The 19,850-nt window shown below is 45.0% G+C and overlaps 2 protein-coding genes across 4 annotated transcripts in view; one reads left to right on the forward strand and one right to left on the reverse strand.

The window, feature by feature from the left end:
* LOC121005173 (BRCA2 and CDKN1A interacting protein) overlaps positions 1 to 15,208 on the forward strand; it is a 45,238-nt gene extending 30,030 nt beyond the window's left edge. The window contains 8 exon segments of the mRNA XM_040437751.1: positions 3,663 to 3,743; positions 5,342 to 5,434; positions 6,787 to 6,817; positions 6,820 to 6,905; positions 6,908 to 6,967; positions 10,171 to 10,178; positions 11,313 to 11,481; positions 14,778 to 15,208. Of these exon segments, the coding sequence (XP_040293685.1) occupies positions 3,663 to 3,743; positions 5,342 to 5,434; positions 6,787 to 6,817; positions 6,820 to 6,905; positions 6,908 to 6,967; positions 10,171 to 10,178; positions 11,313 to 11,481; positions 14,778 to 14,948 (699 nt within the window). The 3' untranslated portion in view covers positions 14,949 to 15,208.
* The window catches only part of DHX32 (DEAH-box helicase 32 (putative)), a 65,595-nt gene continuing 60,656 nt past the window's right edge, over positions 14,912 to 19,850 (reverse strand). For all 3 annotated transcript variants that reach the window (XM_040437742.1, XM_040437741.1, XM_040437743.1), the window contains 4 exons: positions 19,045 to 19,194; positions 18,409 to 18,596; positions 16,934 to 17,115; positions 14,912 to 15,434 (listed from right to left, as the gene is read on the reverse strand). In XM_040437742.1, coding sequence (XP_040293676.1) covers positions 15,254 to 15,434; positions 16,934 to 17,115; positions 18,409 to 18,596; positions 19,045 to 19,194 — 701 coding nt within the window. In that variant the 3' untranslated portion in view covers positions 14,912 to 15,253. The remainder of the gene's footprint in view (positions 15,435 to 16,933; positions 17,116 to 18,408; positions 18,597 to 19,044; positions 19,195 to 19,850) is intronic.

The following is a 19,850-nucleotide window of genomic DNA, read 5'->3' on the forward strand; positions in this document are numbered from 1 at the left end:
GGGTGGTGACCATGGCGGCCATTTTGAATCCAACTTTTGTTTTTTCAATAGGAAGAGGGTCATGTGACACATCAAACTTATTGGGAATTTCACAAGACAAACAATGGTGTGCTTGGTTTTAACGTAACTTTTATTCTTTCATGAGTTATTTAAGTAAGTTTCTGACCACTTATAAAATGTGTTCAATGTGCTGCCCATTGTGTTGGATTGTCAATGCAACCCTCTTCTCCCACTCTTCACACACTGATAGCAACACCGCAGGAGAAATTCTAGCACAGGCTTCCAGTATCCGTAGTTTCAGGTGCTGCACATCTCGTATCTTCACAGCATAGACAATTGCCTTCAGATGACCCCAAAGATAAAAGTCTAAGGGGGTCAGATCGGGAGACCTTGGGGGCCATTCAACTGGCCCACGACGACCAATCCACTTTCCGGGAACTGTTCATCTAGAAATGCTCGGACCCCTGACACCCCTAATGTGGTGGTGCACCATCTTGCTGGAAAACTCAGGGAACGTGCCCAGGCTTCAGTGCATAAAGAGGGAAACACATCATCTGTTAGCAATTCGCATATCCAGTGACCCCCTTAGACTTTTTATCTTTGGGCTAATTCTGAAGGCAATTGTCTATGCTGTGAGATATCGCAGATGTGCAGCACCTGAAACTCCGGATACTGGAAGCTCTGTGCTAGCATTCTCCAATCCACACAATGGGCAGCACATTGAACACATTTTATAAAGTGGTCAGAAACTTACTTAATAACTCATGAAAGAATAAAAGTTACGTTAAAACAAGCCACACCATTGTTTGATCTTGTGAAATTCCCAATAAGTTTGATGTGTCACATGACCCTCTTCCTATTGAAAAAACAAAAGTTGGATTCAAAATGGCCGCCATGGTCACCACCCATCTTGAAAAGTTTCCCGCCTCACATATACTAATGTGCCACAAACAGGAAGTTAATATCACCAACCATTCCCATTTTATTAAGGTGTATCCATATAAATGGCCCACCCTGTAGATCAGGTAACTGTTGGAGTAAAACTCGTTCTGTTCAAAATTATTCAATGCTTTCCAAGTGCGTAATTCATTTAGGCATACTTATGCATTCTGACCTCGGATTTGTAGTCCGCACACTCGATTTAGTATAGGACAAATTGTTTTTGCCCAGTAGCAGACGGAAAAAAAAAAAAAAATATATATATTTTTTTTTTTTTGCGTGGTGTTAGCTGACCAGAGTGTGACTCTTTGAGCCTAGAATATTGAATCTTTTCACAAAATTCTAATTTTCTGAGATTGTGACTTTGGGGTTTTCATAAGCTGTAAGCCATAATCCTCCAAATGATAACAAAGGCTTGAAATATCTCGCTTTGCATGTAATGAGTCTATCTCATATATTTCACCTTTTAAGTTGGATTACTGAAATAAATGAACTTTTGCACAATATTCTAATTTTTCGAGTTTCACGTGCATCTGTGATAGGCAATCTAGAACCAGAGCCACTAGTGAAGTGATGACACATAATATTCAGTGGTTGCCTGGGTTCAAATTCAACCAAGGTCAACCTAAAGTATACATGAAGTTTGTATGGTCTCCCCATATTTATGCAGGTTTCTTCCCACCCTAAAAATGGTAGGTTAATTGATTGCCATCACTCAATCTCTGCAGCTGCAGGCATAATGCACTAATTCCAGCTCTGCATGCATGACTGTGGTCTTCAATAGTGAATGTGCATCATACCTTGGTCACTGTATGCAACAACGGTGTCATCAGCAGTATACCTGGTGTATGGCTTAGGTGGTGCTTGATCACCATTTCTGGTATGAATGCTTCCCTGTGGAATAGGTCAAGTAATCATTCAAGTTTCATGATGCCTTTCAGTCTGTCAAGCTACCACAGATCCTTTCATCGTTGGCAATGATATTGTGTCCACTGAGAAGTCAATACTTCAACATTTGGCAACTTGTTATAATAAAAAGTCATCCAAAATATAGGATGCCAAACGGTTCCTCATGTTATTGCCTGATCTTTGGAGCACGGTGAGATGCTGATCAGCAAGAAATGCTCTCAAGAAAGCCAATTATTTGTATAGAGAAGACATGTCTTGGGCAAACACAACACCAGACATCTTGGAGTTGCTTCCAAGTGCAACCTCCTGCTTTACTTCCCTGCAAGCCTGAGCCCCATAAAGGTCAATGATCTCCGGAAAGGAGACTTTCTTCTCAACCCTCATGGCCATCAACTCTGCCCTTCGTCAAGGTTGAGAATAACTTTTGTGACCCTTGGAAACTAAAATATATATGGACTTTATTCTTTGGGAGTGCATTTTCTGACAGCAAATGGTGGTACCAGATATTTTCATACATCTTACCAATAGTTGCATGTTCCTTGAGGGGGGTTACCTGTATGACCTTGCCCTTGGACAGTCCCCATTTTGGGTGCATGGTGCCTGCTCCTCTATGAATTTACATTTGTGATCACCAATTTGATGATACACATCTGATTGTGACCAAACCTATCTTTCTCTACAGCAACCATATTAGCAGTAAGGGACCACAATGTTGTAATTAAGCAAGTACAGGGCAGGCCGAATGCTCCGGACCCAATCGATTACCCATTTACTTATTTGGTAGAGGGAGAACCTGACACCCAAGACTTCTTGCTTGCAGCTCTAGATTAGACCGAGACACCTCATCACAGGGAGACCTATATCTAGATAACGCATGATAAACCATTCAAAATCGTTGACGGTCACTGCTCAATCCTCCCCCTCCCTGCACAGTGACCTCTGCACGGTTCGCAGAGCATTCCAACACACTCCTATGACAGGTTCTTATATCCATGTGGTTGCTGTAAAGCTCTAAAAGTTAGCAGCTCAGGCCACTGTCCCTATAATCGTCTGTACAATGTAAAATAAATAAATAAAAATTCTACGATCGGCAATAAATAAAAAAAAAACAGATTTTAAGAGAATTTTTATCCGGTTTAAGTAAGAAAAATATCTAGGTAATACTTTTCTCTTGTGCTTCCTCAGGTACAATGCACCGACCACTGCATGTTGTGTTCTCGCTTCGCTTGCTCCTCCCTGGCTTTGTATGCTGGGGGTAGTTGTATAAATGATGGATTCTCACAATCCATCTTGACCGAGCTATTGAGGATCGGAAGCCTAAGTTGGCTGGTCCCTGGTGAGCCTTTAATAGTAGTAGAGCCCTTAGGCTTCTTTACAGTCTCTGCTGCCCCAGCCTTTTGGAAACCCCACAAAGGAACAGGACTTCCTGACAGATGAGAACACTAATCCCTATATATCCCATACAAAAAAGCCCTTGAGATGGGTTTGTTCTGTTTTAAAGAGCATCTGTGCTTTTAGAGTAGAGAAGGAAATGGACTACCTGGGGGGAAAAAAAAAAAGGGACCCTCTATACTAGGGCCGTACTTACTGTGATCATCACAATATGGGTGTATTAATGTCTAAGCAAACCTTGTCAGATACAGCATGGAGATCTGAGTGAAGCTGAAGGGCCACAACAATCCTTGAGAAGAGATGCCCATAAATTCTAGCCTCTGCCCTGTATGACGAACGCCCATAGGAGAATAAATGTAGGAAGAATCTACATTAGCTCTATCCCATAATAACCATAAGCAATCTTCCATCTAATGTTCTAGCTGTTCAGAATTGCCCATGTGAACATCTCGGCGTTGGCAGATCTCCTGATTCAGCAGAACCACATTGGCAGCGTCATTAAGGTAACCTGCATTTTTTTTTTATTTAAAGGGAGTTGGACCATGAACAACTGCTGAGGGACTGGAGAGCGCAGGACAAGCAGACTTGTTTCAGAGATTTTACCCTCACGAGTAGTGTGACCGAACATTTTATTCTGCTCCTGCAAGTGGAGCTTCACTGTGAACCCCCAACTGCATTGGGCCATTTATATGGATACACCTTAATAAAATGGGAATGGTTGGTGATATTAACTTCCTGTTTGTGGCACATTAGTATATGTGAGGGGGGAAACTTTTCAAGATGGGTGGTGACTGTCGGCCATTTTGAATCCAACTTTTGTTTTTTTAATAGGAAGAGGGTCATGTGAAATTCCCAATAAGTTGATGTGTCACATGACCCTCTTCCTATTGTTTTTTCAAAAGTTGGATTCAAAATGGCCGACTCAAAATGGCTGCCATGGTCACCACCCATCTTGAAGTACCCCCCTCACATATACTAATGTGCACAACAGGAAGTTAATATCACCAACCATTCCCATTTTATTAGTGTATCCATATAAATGGCCCACCCTGTACATTAAGCCATGCATCCAACCAGGAGACTGTGGGGAGGCACAGTGATGTTTCACCTCCTTCACTCCACTCCTGTTCAGACGCCCATCCCCACCACGATCAGCTGTTTGAAGAGGCTGCAGCCGCCCTCACGGCGTACCAAGGACAGCGCGGTACATTGGATAGTGGCTGTGCTTGGTATTGCAGCTCGGTCATCAATATCAGATCGGTTGGGATCCGACTTCTGGCACCTCCGCCGATCAGCTGTTCTCTTCACTATTTACCTGCATCGGTGATCCGGTGTAATTGCAGCTCCTCCACGCCGTGCACTTAGAACGGTAAGGAGCCGTTGTAGTTACACTCCATCTCATTTAAGTGTATGGGACGGCGGAGCTGTAATTGCACCCGATCGCCTCTGCGGTGGTGAACAGCTGATCGGCGGGGGTGCCTGGAGGATTGCTTGCAGACTCCCCCTGGATGCTGTATTTTGTACAGATTTTCCATTCTTGTTTTTTTCCATTGTTATAAAATGCTGCTTTCCAAATTTTACTCTTTGCTTTTGGAAACAGACCGCAGTGTGGTCCTCCCGCTGTCAGACATGTTGGCTGTAACCGTGGAATTGTCTTATGTTCTCTGGTGACAAAAACAAACTGATTCATGAATTTAGCTTTAGATCTGAATGGAGAAGAAGATAACGTGTAAGAAAATTTCTCCCCATTAGGGATGAGCGAATCGGTTTTGTTTTATTAGCAGGAGTCCTTCGCCTGTGAGGGGCTGCCCCCAGATTTGAAGAAGCGCCCACCTGCCGTATGATTGACAGGGGCTGACATCTCGCCCCGCAGCTACAATCTGGGCCTTACTCCACTACCGGGTTGAGTCGTCTGTCCCCTCAGTCAACAGGCAGGTGGGGCTTTTGGGGGACAGCCCCCCCACTCCTGGAGAGAGCCTGCTAATGAGACAAATTGATTACTCATCCCTATTCCTCGTGTTACGTGAAATAGATGATAGGTGTGGAAGGGATGAACGCGTCTCATTGGAATCCATCCTGATTCTCTGTTTTTGTTTTAAAGCAATCTGAAGCTTCGGAAGAGTGTGATGAAGATGAGGGGGAGGAGAACCACGTTTTCGGCTTCATTAGCCTTCTGAACTTAACAGAGCGAAAGGTTATCTATTTATCTATTTATCTATCTATTTATCTATCTATCTATTTATCTATCTATCGCAGCACAAGAATAAAACAACAAAAATAAGAGGTGCAAGCCCCAGGGAGCTTGACTCAAGAACTCAATAATATAGAAAAATACAAAAATAGTCAGTGCTCTCCAAAAATAAATAAAAAAATCTTGTATTCACCGATGTGGTTGCAACGTTTCAGCTCTAATGTTAATAGTGGCTGCCGACCGTCACTTACCTGCAGTAATAACTGACTAAAGGTAACAGTCTATACTTTATCTATCTGTCTAATCTCAGATATAAATGAGTTATAAATATCTGTCCCATTTATATCCATCTCATATGTCTGTTTCTATTTTCTGCTTCTGTAGTTTCTCATTTATATCTGATAAGGTCCTTATACACGCCTTGATTGACAGGCAATTATCAGGATTGAATGGTTTGTTCCCGCTAATTGCCTATCATTAAGCAGAGGAGAGAGCTGTATTTACATGCAGCAATCATCCCCTCTGAATGGAGATGAGCAATTACTATTGTGATCGCTCGTCCCCATGGAGATTCATTGTCTCTGGGCAGCAGATTGCTATTTACATGGGACGATCCGCTGCCAGCTAATGATGACGATGATATGTGCCGCATAAAAGATGTGGGCATCGGGTGATTATCAGGAAAGGGCATTCACACAAACGCTCCTCTCTGAGAAGTGCACTTGGTTCTTGGCTTGTGTGAAAGCCCTTTTATTTTCCTTGCTGCCTCAAAGGTGAAGTCTGATATTCTTAAAAACTTTACAGTAGAGGCTAAATTAGTCATAAATGCTTACTAGACACATTTGATCTGCTGCAGAACCTCATTTTGAAGTGTAAAGGGAGAAATTCAACACTAAAACGTCCTCCTCTTTTCCATAAAGGAGGTCTGCAGCAGCTGTGATGCCAATGACGAGGCTCTGCAGCAGTTTCGGTGCATATGACGAGGTTCTGCAGCAGCTGTGGTGCCTATGTCAATGTTCGGCAGCAGCTGCGGTGCGTATGACGGGGTTTGGCAGCAGCTGCGGTGCGCACTAGGGTGTTGTGTTGAAAGCACCATCTCAATGCACTGTATTACATAATCTCAGCTGAACAGTTGTGACTGAATTGAAGTAAGATCCAACAGAACTATGATGCCGCTCTGGATGTGAGTGAAGGTTTATATCATATCTGTGCCGTCATGTGATTAACTTTTATATAGGAGGTAAAGATAATATCGATGCTCTCCTTGCATGGGCTAGATTGCCATCTGAGCCCCAATCTAACGAATACCTGTGGCGGGAAAAAAAAAAATTATCATATTTTTTTGTTTGTTTTAGGATACCCCGTGTGCGGAGCAAATTGGAGAATTGCTTTGAGCCGTTGCGAAAAGAGCTGCGACCAGAGCGTTGTCGAACAGTTAGATAAGATATTAAATGACAACAGCAAGCCGGTGGGGCCTTGCTCCTGAGCGAGCGGTTCATAACGTCCCCGCGTCAGATTGCTCTGCCCATGTACCAGGCAGCTGCAGTACGTCTCATTTTCTCCTCTCCTTTGAACATTTTACTTTTTTTTTGTCTTCCATTCTCCCCTCAGTTGGCATCAAAGATGTTATTTAAATGTAAATGTCTGCACTGAATTTCCGTCGGTGCCGCAATGAAGTTGATGTGATAAGTGGCGACAAGATGTGTTTTGTGCGCGATTCAGAAGGAACAGTAGTAATTCGTTTTTATTTTATTGACCCGCTGCACAATATATACATGCCGATATTTTATACCTTTTAGTTTTACATGAATTATTTTCAGTTGTTACATTGATTTTCGAATAATTGTTTTTCACGTTTATTTATTTTTTCATTATTTTTACTTGATTTACATTTTTATTTAAACTTTTGACAATTTTATTTTTACACTTTATCAACCTTATATGGGGTGGCCGCTGCTATTTCTATGGCTAAGCTGCTGCGAGCAGGATGAGAGAAAGATGCGACGGCACGTGTGCTCTGCGTACGCTTCCCTTCATACTGTCTGAACGTCAGGGTACCGGAGTGTCGGACCCCCGCTGGTCTGAGTATCGTTGACCATCCTGAAGATAGGTCATCGATATTAAATGCCTGGTACTATCCCTTTTGATATTTTAATTTTTTGGAGACAGTTTTTCACCTACCGTTTATACTGGCTGTGACTGAAACACTTGCTTGGTTAGCAGCCGCCATCTTTCCAGACCTGATCATATGCCTGATGACAAATATTCTGGGTTATCTGGGATGGGCTAAGGTTCACTCATGGCAGGCTTATTTCTTTGCAGTAAGATATCTATTAATCCTAAAGAGGGTTTTCAGAATTCCATGTATGTGCATGCAGATCCATTACATTCAGATGCATGGAGCACCGTTTTCCTGTCAGAAAGATTGAGGAATAAAAGGCCGGTCTTGTCTGTTGACTTGTCTTACAGTATCTGATTTCTCAGCAGAATTCTGAATACAGCTCTGAATGTGACTGCAATCAGAGCCTTAACAGGAGATAAACCTAACCTCCACTGTCTGAATCGGGCAGAAAATACTGCAGATATCACAGGGGTTTCATCTCAGCTGGAGAGGGCAAGGCTAAGCAAGGGGGATGGGGCTTAAAGGGGTTTTCCGGGAGTAGAATATTGATGATCTTTTCTCAGGATAAGTCATCACTAAGTAGGGGGCCAACTGCTGGCGGTCCCCACTGATTGGCTGTTTGAAGAGGCCGCGGTGCTGCGGCCTCTCCCTGGCCCAGTGACTTCACGTTCATTGGTCACATGGTCTATATGCAGCTCAGTCCCGTTCAAGTGAAATGGGCTTGGGCTGCAATACCCGGCACAACCACTATACAACGTATGGCACTGTGCTTAGTCGTGACCACAGCTGATCGGCAGGGGTGCTGGGACCCACCCCCTATCGGGTACTGATGACCTATCCTGAGAGTGACATCAATACTGTACCCTTTTAACAATCTTTGTGTCCTACTGCAGACAGAGCAGAGGGGGGGAGGCTCCTGCTGCAGCCAGTTGTCTTACAGCCAGGCAATGGATAGAGAGGACGGAGCTGACTGATCTCCTAGGGCACAGAAAGCTTTCTTTATATAGCGTTTCTGTTGAAGAAGCAGGCCGTCCTCTCTGATTTGCTACAGCCTCCTTAAGGGGAATTTACGTGTTCAGAAAAAAAAAGCATTTACCTGTTGCCGATCGCAGCAGCCCCTATTATACGGCTGACCCCGGACTCTTTGTTAGGTGGCCCTTTAAGATGATGCATTGAGTGTACAGATGGCGTAGAGCGCTTGGTCTGTGTTATCTACTCTAGGGGAACCTGTGATTTATATGAGAAGGTTGTAGTTTAAATTGCTAATTGCAGGTCTTGCAGTAGAGGGGTCACTCCAGGGGGGGTCAGGAAATTACAGGATCGCTTCGCTGCAGTGAGTCTTATTAATCTTCTGCACAGATGAACTAGAATTGCTGGGGGTCATAGTCCCAGTGACCGCACTAAGTGCTTCTGTAGAGTAGAAGCGGATCATGCTGGAATCACTTGGCTTGCAGCCTGTAATTTAATAAGAAGCTGTCAGAGATATGTTGCACTTTTATGTCTTCCATTCTTTCCTCTTGCTTAAATGTCCCAGATAGGAGATGAGTCTTTTTCATGGGGCAACCACCTTAATATCGATACAGTTTTGTGAATTAAAAAAATGCATTTTCTTTTATCTAAATAGGTGTAAATCCTCAGTGTAGACATATAGTTGCAAGGTAAAAATCTGAATGTCTGCAGCCACCAGCAGGGGGAGCTCGCTGCATACTGTTTATACACAGCTCCTGAGCTCCCTCTAGTGGAGAGAACTTTTATCATTGTTGTTTCACTTCAAGTGGCATTTAACATGTAGAGAAAGCTAATACAAGGCGCTTACTAATGTATTGTTTCTCCATATTGTCTCCTTTGCTGGCTGGATTCATTTTTCCACCACATTATGCACTGCTCGTTTCCATGGTTACACACACCTGCAATCCATCAGTGGTGGTCGTGCTTGCACACTATAGGAAAAAGCATCGGCTTCTCTGGTGGCCGGGACTGTGGGAGCGCACATAGGCTGGTGCTTTTTCCTATAGTGTGCAGGCACGACCACTGCTGCTGGATTGTAGAGTGGTCGTAACCATGGAAACGAGCAGTGTATAATGTGGTGGAAAAATGAATCCAGCCAGGAAAGGAGGCAATATGTACAATAACAATACATTAGTAAGTGCCTTGTAATAACTTTTTCTCTACCTGATAAATGCCATTTGCTGAAGTGAGAGGGCTATGCATGGATTTGGAGCTCTGAACAACTGAAGATGCACAAGCTAAGGCCCCATTCACAACCATGTTTTTGGTCCGCATCCGATCCACATTTTTTCGCAGACCACATGCGGGCCCATTCATTTCAATGGGTCTGCAAATATGCAGACAGGACACAGTGTGCTGGCCACATCCGTATGTCCATACCGCGGCCCCGCAAAATAAGATAAGACACATACTATTCTCCATTTTGCGGACAAAAGGTATTATTGCAATGGAGCCCGAGCAAAGTGCGGGATTCACACGGACCGCATCCATATTTTGCAGACTGCAAAGCCGTTACGGTCGAGTGAATGCCCCCTAAACAGTTACACAGCGGCTTGAAACCCACAAATTGCAGAGCTCTGCTGCCATGCTGGGAGTAATAGATTCGCAGAGGCTCCAGTGCCATACGTTACAGATCTGCGATTCACGCTGTTAGGACATGTTGGGAATTGGAGTCTCGCAGAAACTTGAGCCACATGCTGAAGCCATTGCTGGGATTTGTATATCGGCAGAGGCTGCAGTGCCACAGATTGTAGACCACTGCTAGGCATTCTGCTGGGAGTTGTGGTTTAAGAATAGCTAGGGAGCCAATGGTTGCCAACTGGGAAGGCTCTCAGCGTGTACCAGGAGACGGGCAGGGTGGTGACTGGTTAGCACTGGGGACCTGGCTTTGATTCCAACACAAGACCACATCTGCATGGAGTTTGTATGGTTCCCTCACATACTCTGTAAACCTACTTGTAGGTTAATTGGTTTTCTAGGAACAGGGACTGAAATCTGTGCAAAGTGCAGAAAAGCCACTTGTTGCACGTTCCAGCGCATCTAGACCCTGTTGTAAACTGGGCCAAAATCTGGCCCAATCTAGTACTTTAAGAAATCCTCTGAGCGTAGCCTGGCGAGGGGAAAGGAGGCAGCAGGGCCCAATGTGCACCAGACTTATCCTCCAGCCTGAGCCTGGTGCAGGTCTAGACCACCGGTCTAAGCTTACACCAACTTGCGGCCCTCCAGCTGGTGCAAAACTACAGAAGGGCATGGTGGGAGTTGTAGTTTTAAAACAGCTGGAGGGCCGCAGGTTGAGCATGCCTGATCTATACGATTAGTAAATCTGCCCCGGCGTCCCTTTAAACCAGCACAGTGTTTCTGTAGCTTGGCTGCGAGTATTTACAGAGCAAATTGGACATTGGTGATTTCTCTGGCAGTCAATTTGCTTTCCTCGGAGCAGTCACTGTGAAAAAGCCTCCGTCCCGTTCGCCTCCCTCAATGAGCTTGGCTGAGTAGCGACAATTGGGCTCCATTGATTTTGGCTGAGTGGGGAAGGTGCGGCATCTCGTCCTGAAACTTGTATTAGTTCAGTCAGTTCATGATGAGCATGAAATGTCCTATCGATGCTCTACCATCCAGCGTTCCTTTTTTTTTCTTTTCAAGGCGACTTCTCCAATATAATTTGTCATCTTGTGAAATATTATTATTATTGTTCTGCCGCGTTCACAGATCCGTGCGTCCTAATTGTTCCCACTTGACCTCTTCAAACAGGAAAGAACTGGCTGAGGCACAACGAACCAACAAGCCCTGCGGGAAATGTTATTACTATCTCTTCATAAGCAAGACCTTCAAGGAAGCGGCAAAGAAATCGGGAGGAGTCGGAACTCAAGGGAAGGAAGAAATGATGTTTGCCAATGCGGAAGAAGAATTTTTCTATGAGGTAAAACACAATTGTTTCTTTACACCCCCGTCTCCCCTCTTAAAATTGTAAAATGTCCTAGAATTCAGTGATGGCTAGCCTCCGGCACTCCAGCTGTGATGAAACTACGACTCTCAGCATGCTCCATTCATTTCCTTGGAGTTCTGAGAACAGCCAAGCAAGTGTATATCTTGGGAGTTGGAGGTTAGGGTACTTTCACACTTGCGGCAGGACGGATCTGACAGGCTGTTCACCCTGTCGGATCCGTCCTTCCGCTATTTCGCCGGACCGCCGCTCCGTCCCCATTGACTATAATAGTCCGGCGGCCTTTCGCCGTGCACTGCGCCGGAGCTCTGCCCGGCGCAGTGCACGGGGACGGAGCGGCGGCGCGGTGAAATAACTGATCTGACAGGGTGAACAGCCTGTCGGATCCGTCCTGCCGCAAGTGTGAAAGTACCCTTGGCCATCACAGGCCAAGATAGTGTTTTTGTTTTTTTATACATCCGTTTCTAGGAAAGCTGGGTGACTATCAGTATGGCTGCGTTTTTAACTCCCACAAGGGCTGTCACTTATTATTCAGCTTTCCCGGACTCCTGAGCAGCAAAGGTGTGACTCTTCATCTTTTAATCCCATGCCATTTAGAAGTTGGTTGCGCAGTAGGTGAAGCACCTAAAACCATATGCTTCACCTGTATTTTACCGTGTGGCTGGGTGCGGCCACACATGGTCTTATCTAGTGATGGATTCATCACTGTGCATCCAAATCCATACGAGGTACAAGCAGATTTGGACGCGGATTTCTGCAGCATAAATTGACATGCTGTGATTTTTTAATTCACACTGCCGGCCAAGCAACGTGCGGATTCCACTGTGCAGAAAACGTTCGGCATGTGATCTAGATTTCATCTGCTTTGCTGCTTAATGTAAAATGCTAAAAGATATTTCTCACACAGTTCCACTTTTGGAAAATCCACAGCATCTATGCCACGTGTGGCCATACCCTTAGGCCCCATTCACACGACCGTGGGGCCGCCGTGCCAGTGTTGCAGACCACAAACAGCAGGTCCTCACAACACAGGCTGTATGTACTCCGCATCGTGGTGCCGACCCATTTACTTCACTGGGTTCGCGATCCAGACGTTGCGGTGAAAGATGGGATGGTATGAAATTAGACAAAAGTGTCTGTCCCTGCACCACATTTATCCTCCAGCCTGAGCCTCTGTTATAAATCTGGTGCTTAGGCTACATGCACACGAACGTTGTTTGTTTCAGTGTCCGTTCCGTTTTTTTGGCGGATAGGATGCGGAGCCATTCATTTCAATAGGTCTGCAAAAAACGTGGACAGCACACAGTGTGCTGTCCGCATCAGTATGTCCGTTCCGTTGCCCCGCAAAAAAAATTGTGCATGTCCTATTTTTTTTTTTTTCTTGTTTGCGGACAAGGATAGGCATTATTACAATGGATCTGCAAAAAAAAACGGATGCCATACGGAACATCATCCTTTTTTTGGCGGACTGGCAAACACATACGGTCGTGTGCATGTAGCCTTATAAGTACAAAAAATTCCCAGCTCTGATAGGTCCAGATTGGTGCGGGATTATTGGACTGAAGGGTGTAATAAATACACAAGTCCAGCTTTTCCAGCTACATCTGGCCATCCAATTTCTCTGCAGTGGCCTCTACAGGGGAAAAATCGTACTACACGGCGGCTGTTTAAAAAAAAAAATAAATGTAGTACCCACAGGCCAGGTCCACCTGAGTGGCATGCTTTTTGTGTGCCATTCAATGACCAGTCCGTATAAAGCAGCGATTCTGAACATGATCCCCTGATCAGGACACAAGGGGCCCTGAGCACGCATACAGCCCCCACTCTATACGAATATCTATTCTAAATCAGTGTCCACCCAAATGGAGGAATGAGGCTCTATTTTAGTGATTCATAAGAGGCTCTGCATTTGGATCCCAACCTCATGTTCCTTTAAGGGTCCATATTGTATTGCGGATCCGCAATACACCCCCCATAGAACTGCCTATCCTGGTCCTCAATTGCAGACAATAGGGACAGGTTCTATTTTTTTTTCGCGGACCGGAAGTTTGGGGGCCGCGCTCCGGAAATGCGGATAGCACACTGTGTGTTGTCTGCATCCATTCCTGCCCCATAGAGAATGAATGGGTCCACACCCTTTCTGGATAATTGCGGAACGGGTGCGGACACATTCTACAGACGCGTGAATGGACCCTAAACATGAGTCCAAGGGAGTGTAAATAATTTTTATTAGGGAATTGCTCATAATAGAATTCCCTAATATATGTGCCTGTAAAATGTCAAGCTTCACTGCACAAAGGGCTGTACAGAATTAGAAAATCATAGCTGCTTTCTTCCAAAAACAGCGCCACACCTGTGCACAGGTTCAGTTTGGCATTGCAGCTCAGCTCCATTGAAGTGAATCAGGATGATCTGCAGTAACATACAGAACCTCTTGTCAGATGTGGTGCTGTTGTTGGAAGAAAGCAGCCATGTTCTTCCAATCCTGAGCAATTCCATTGACTAGCATACCAGCGAGCCTAAAGGGGTTATTTAAAGCTGTAAACGCCCAGGCCCCTCATACAGACAATACTTACCTGGTCCCCGATTCCTCTAGGATCCCTAGGGCAGTCGCTGCATCTCCCTGGTGTGCAGATCTGGCATCTATAAACATCTGGCTACGCAAGGAGAGCGGGGTCATAGTCGCGGCCGGCTATTGGCTGCACGTCCCCATCGTCTGATGTTGTAATCTGCACAACGGGGAGATGCAGCAACGGCCGTGGAGGGATCCAGGAGGACACAGACAATGGATAACCCCTTTAAAGAACGTATTCCATTTGTAAGCCTTAGGCCTCTTGCATACGAAAGATACATTTTTTGCGTTCTGTATACAGAACCATTCATTTCAATGGATCCGCAAAAAAAAGGAAGGTACTCCATCTGCCTTCCGTTTAAAGATAGGACATGTTCTATTATTGTCCGCATAATGGACAAGGAGAGTACTGTTCTATCAGGGGCCAGCTGTTCCGTTCCGCAAAAAACTGAATGCACACGTACTTCATCCGTATTTTTTGCGGACCGCCATACGGTCATGTGCAAGAGGCCTTAGGATGCTGCAGAAAATTCTGCAAGAAAATTTGCAACTGAAAGTCAGTTCCATTAATTTGAATTGAGCCGCAAGCCCGATTCTAGTGAATGGAACAGATTTTCAGTCGCGGAAAATTCTGCAACAAAATCCGCAGTGTGCAAAGGCACCCTGATGTCTCTAAACTTGTAACTTTTTCTTTTTCCAGAAAGCAGTCTTGAAATTTAACTACTCCGTGCAGGAAGAAAGCGACACCCAGTTGGGAGGAAAGTGGTCCTTTGACGACGTGCCCATGAAACCCCTGAGAACGGTCATGTTGGTCCCGACGGACAGTATGACTTCTATCATGGAGAAGTTCAAGGAACATCTGTCAGTGTAATTGATATCTGCCCTCTGCAATATAACACTTTGCAGTTTTTGTACTGGTTCATTATGGGGGCTCCCCAGCTCCCGGTTGGTCTCTGAAGCCGGAGTAACACTTCAGCATTAGGAAACAGAATTTATATTTTATTACTATTTTACCAAGACAAAAAAAAAATAGAACATAAAAAAATATACAAAAAGTGAATTTCTAAAGTTGTAACAAAGATCTGCTGTCAGATTCACAGTCATTAAAGTCTTCAGTGTCTTTCCAACACATATTGCACTTGTTTGACGCCTTCTTTATCAGGCGGGGGGGGGGGGTTACTGTATATTACATCTTTGTTCCGGAGGATTAGCAGATAGACCTTCCTCTTCATCATCAGTCTCTGCTGCGTCGTCATCAGGGTCCTGAGGAGTAGAGTCTGATGCCTTCTGCAGTAGCTCTTTGCTCTCACTAGGGGGCAGGTTGCTGAAGTAATATTGGGGCGCCAACTGCATGAACCTACACAAAAGAAAAAAAAACACACACACACCTTTTAACCTAGCTGAGATGATGACGGCTGTGACTCGCGGCTTTCATCTTTTCTGATGTAACACCTTTGCACAGATTCAGAGTGGATTTTTCAGACAGATATGCAGACTCTACCCCCAGAGACTTTGGAGAGCTGCATATTACACCAATGAAAAGCTCATTGCTACTGAATCTTCTGTGCAAAGAACTGTAATATAAAAGGAAAGAAAGAGAGGGGAAAAAGTGTGGGGGCGGCCAGAGAACAAGGACATGCAGAGGTTTTTCCTGTTGTCCCCGCGCTGGAGAGAGATGTCACTTGCTGCAGTGGCAGCCAGGATAATCTGTATTTTATTGAGATCGCAAAAAGCGAGGAGCGTTTCATTCCCATTTACCTCTGCCTGTAAATCCCAGTTTAAACAACAGAGGAAATGAAATGTTATTACTTTTTCTATATAAATGCACTGTACGCTGGCTGTGTGGCCATACACGACATGGGAAGTGCTCTCCCTGCAGTCTGTGTGAACAGGAGCATACTGTAGAGCAGGTTTTCTCAAACTGCAGCCCTCCAGCTGTTGCAAAACTACAACTCCCAGCATGCCATCGTGGGAGTTGTAGTTTTACAATAGCTGGAGGGCCGCAGTTTGAGGATGCGCCTGTTTTAGATGGTCTAAATCCTGCAAAAAAGAATAATCTATAAAAATAAATAAATAAATTGGCTAAAAATACACAGCTCCTATTATCGGTGCATCCAGCAAGGGGCACACACATGCATTAAAGGAATTGTCCACTCCTTTACTATAGATGGTCTATCCGCAGGATACCCACCAATACCCCCTGCCGTTCTGCAGTTGCTCAAGTGCCGAAAGTACACAACATGTAGTGGACGGAACTAGTTACTGCAACGCTGCTCCCTTTGAAGTGCACAATGGATGGAGCTGTGCTCTTAAACAGCTGATCAGTGGGGGTGTGATGCACCGGACCCCCGCTGATCAGATATTGATGGCCTTTTGTGAGGAGCAATTCTTTAAAGGGGTTGTTCACTATCTCAGACATTTATGGTATAACCACAGGTAAGACCCTCATCTATCTCCATAATAGGGGGTGCCCTGCCTGGTGAGGTGGTGACTGAATGGACAGTTAGCCGCTGTACTACCCTGTCCATTCAGCCGAGTGGTGACTCCTATAGAAGTGAATGGACAGCACTGCGCACACGTGTGGTCACCTCATCACAGGTGAGACCCGCATCTATTAGACATTTATGACTTATCCTGTGGTTACGTCATGAACATCTATGATGGGAATGCCCCCTTTATTACCGTATGTAAATGGGTAGGTCCTCTTCACATAGACAGCACCTGCGGGGTAGGGATCGGCCACTGCCTCTTCTATATCCCATCAAATTCTCTCCTCCACCAAAAAATTCAAAGGAAAGCTTCTTGGACCCTGGAACAACTGCTTTTTAAATTAAGATCTGGGGTGTGAGTACTTACAGGTCTGGTGAGATTTCGGAGGCAACCCTGATACAGCTTCTGTCTGCTACACTGAATTCATGGAACAGGACCCAGTCTGGAATGACGTGGTTGAGGCAGTACCCAGAATCGGGATGGAGCTGCCCCACTTGTTTGTGTGTCAGCATGATGTAGTTTCCGGAGCCATCAACATCTCGAGCAATCTAGGGAAAAGAAAGAAGAAGAAAAAAAAGTGATACCCCTTCATATGTTGAAATTAAAGGGGTTGTTCTGGATTACTGTAAAATAAAGTGAATGACAACCCCTGAACATCTCATTCGGAGCCTTTTTTTCCCCCTAAAATTCCAAAATTCTGTGAGGTTTAATTTCTTTTTTTTTTTTTAAATGGAGCTTAAACCAAAAGATATGTTATAATCCCCTGCACAGACATAGAGGTAACAAAATAAATTATATGTAGCAAGCTCCCTCTAGTGGTGGCTGCAGGTAGCCAGAATTTATAATAAAACTATGCCAGGGATACTCAACTGGTGGACCACATTTCCCATCTGTCTGGATCCTTGCATGTCCTGATTTCAACTGTATCCGTGTCCTCAGGACGCAGACACCGTTGAATACAATGGTGAAGCAGAGGGCCGTCCGCTCAAGCAGGTGGGATGTAGTGACGTGCGCCACTGTGTTCATCGGGAGAACATGGGTTGGTAAAGTTTAAACTGGAGGCAATTCGGATGGCCATATAAGGGGGCATAACTGTGTGTGGGGGGCCACCTAAGGAGATATGACCATGGGGGGGGCCATCACTAATTGGGGCATTTAAAAGGGGACAATCATATTGTGTGAGTGGGGCACTTAGAGGACCACTTTGTGTAGGGGACAATTAAGGGGGAGCTTATTTTGTATAGGGCACGTAAGGGGGCACTTAGTGTCTCCCCACATGGGATGATGCCTCTAACACGGCGTCACACTGTCAGGGGCACCAAGGGATCACCCTGCTGTGAGAGGGCACTAAGGGGCATCAAACTCTGTGGGGAAGGGGGGCTGCACTAAGTGGAAATTCTTACTGTGTGGGGAGGGAATAAGGGGGCTCTTTTAGTTTGGGATTAGGTAGGCTTAGAGGTGTGGTTCATTGTAACAAAAAAATATATTATTGCAACTCTACAAGCCTCCTATCTTTTTTGCAGCGCTCTCTCTGCTATTATCGGAACGCCCACAGAAGTGTCTCATTCACTTTGGGAGGCTTTTTCAGGAGATAGGAGCCATTCCCAGAGGTGGGACCCACACCAAGGTATGATATGACAACTTGGACGACCCCCTTCCTTATGGAAGCAACCCCGATAGAGAGCTGATGATTGGGGAAGCAAGCTGCCTGAAGCCCTGTGTCCATCACTTTTTTCACTTACTAATTAGATTGCTCTTCTATGGACATTACGCGAGGCGGCAGGCTTGCATTTGGTCTCTAAATCACAATGTGCTCGGGGTGGCAGCCATTGCTTTCTTACTTGCATGAAGTATCCAGACAGCAGCGATCTCTTTATGTTCATTACATTTTCATCAGAGCCAAAAGCTGGTTCGGACACAGGAAGCTCAATTCTCTTCATGATGTCCAAGAGCTCTGCCCGTATGACACATGCCATCTCCAGCGCGGTGTAGTTCAGCAGGTGATCCTGGCACCATCTCTCAATGTCATCTGTTCAAAAAATTGAAAAAAAAACGCAAGTGAATAACACTGAGGATTTTACATCATCTGCAAACCTAAAACTAGGTCATATCCCATAGAAGGTCAACAGAGGAGAAATGAAGGATTAGGTCATCCATGGTCTTCAGACCAAGTACCACTCCTTGCAGTGCCTCTCTGTTCTGACTAATAGAGGTCAGAGGACTTCTATGATGTCCATATGTCCCAACATCACAACCTGAAATATAAGAACTCTGCAACCCATTGAGATATTTTTAGGGGAGCAATTTATGACTTATTGAGGCCAACTCAACCATTTGATCACCTTTATACCCGGTATGAGCAAGGAGTGGTGTTTTCCCTTGCAATTTGATAATGCTATAGATTTCTACCACCCATGGGATCAGGATAGGTCACCGGATCATCGTACCATGAGGCAGAGATGATGTACAGTACTCACACTGACTGGCATTGATGATCTTCATCTGGTCATATTCTCTGTAGATGTTTAGAAGAGTGAAGTGATCTCCTGCAGGGTGCAGAAACTTTCTTCTGTTGCTTTGCTTGGTGACATCAGCTTCATGGACTAAATCCAGAAAACAGTCAGGAGCTTGAAAAGAAAAAAAAGAAAGATGTTAAAGATTCAGGTGAACAGGTGGCTCGATGAGCTACAATCCATAAATCATCAAAAAATTTCTGGGATAATTAAAAATCTTGGACAACCCCTGCAAGGTCTTAAAATGTTCATATGTGCCCACATTGCTGAGAAAAATGAAGTTTTAAAAGGGTTTTCTGAGATTCTTTTATTTTTTTTTACTGATCGGTGGCGGTCAAACACCTGGGATCCCCGCCCATTCAGCTGGAGCGCTGCTGCCTTCTCTCCGCTCACCTAGCGCCGTACAATGCTTGGTATCGCACTCAGCCCCATTCACTTCTACTCCTAGGCCATGTGACAGATGAACATGCCGTCATTGGAGTGCCGCTGCCTTTTCGAACAGCTGATAAATGGGGGTCCTGGGTGTCGAACCCCCACCAATCAGATACGGATGACTTATCTCTTGGAAAACCCCTTAAATATATGCAAATGAGCCATTAGGAGCAACGAGGGAGTTGCCTTTAAACCTAAAGGCTCTGCTCTCTCTGCAACTGCTGTGCCCTCTGCACTTTGATCGACTTAGGAGAAGTCAGGGCGGGGTGTGATGTTTACACTGCCAGGACCTGTCAAAGTGCAGAGGGCGCGACCGTTACAGAGAGAGCAGAGCCTCT

The sequence above is a fragment of the Bufo bufo genome, chromosome 6 (assembly GCF_905171765.1).
Source record: "Bufo bufo chromosome 6, aBufBuf1.1, whole genome shotgun sequence".
In the NCBI taxonomy this organism is placed as follows: domain Eukaryota; kingdom Metazoa; phylum Chordata; class Amphibia; order Anura; family Bufonidae; genus Bufo; species Bufo bufo.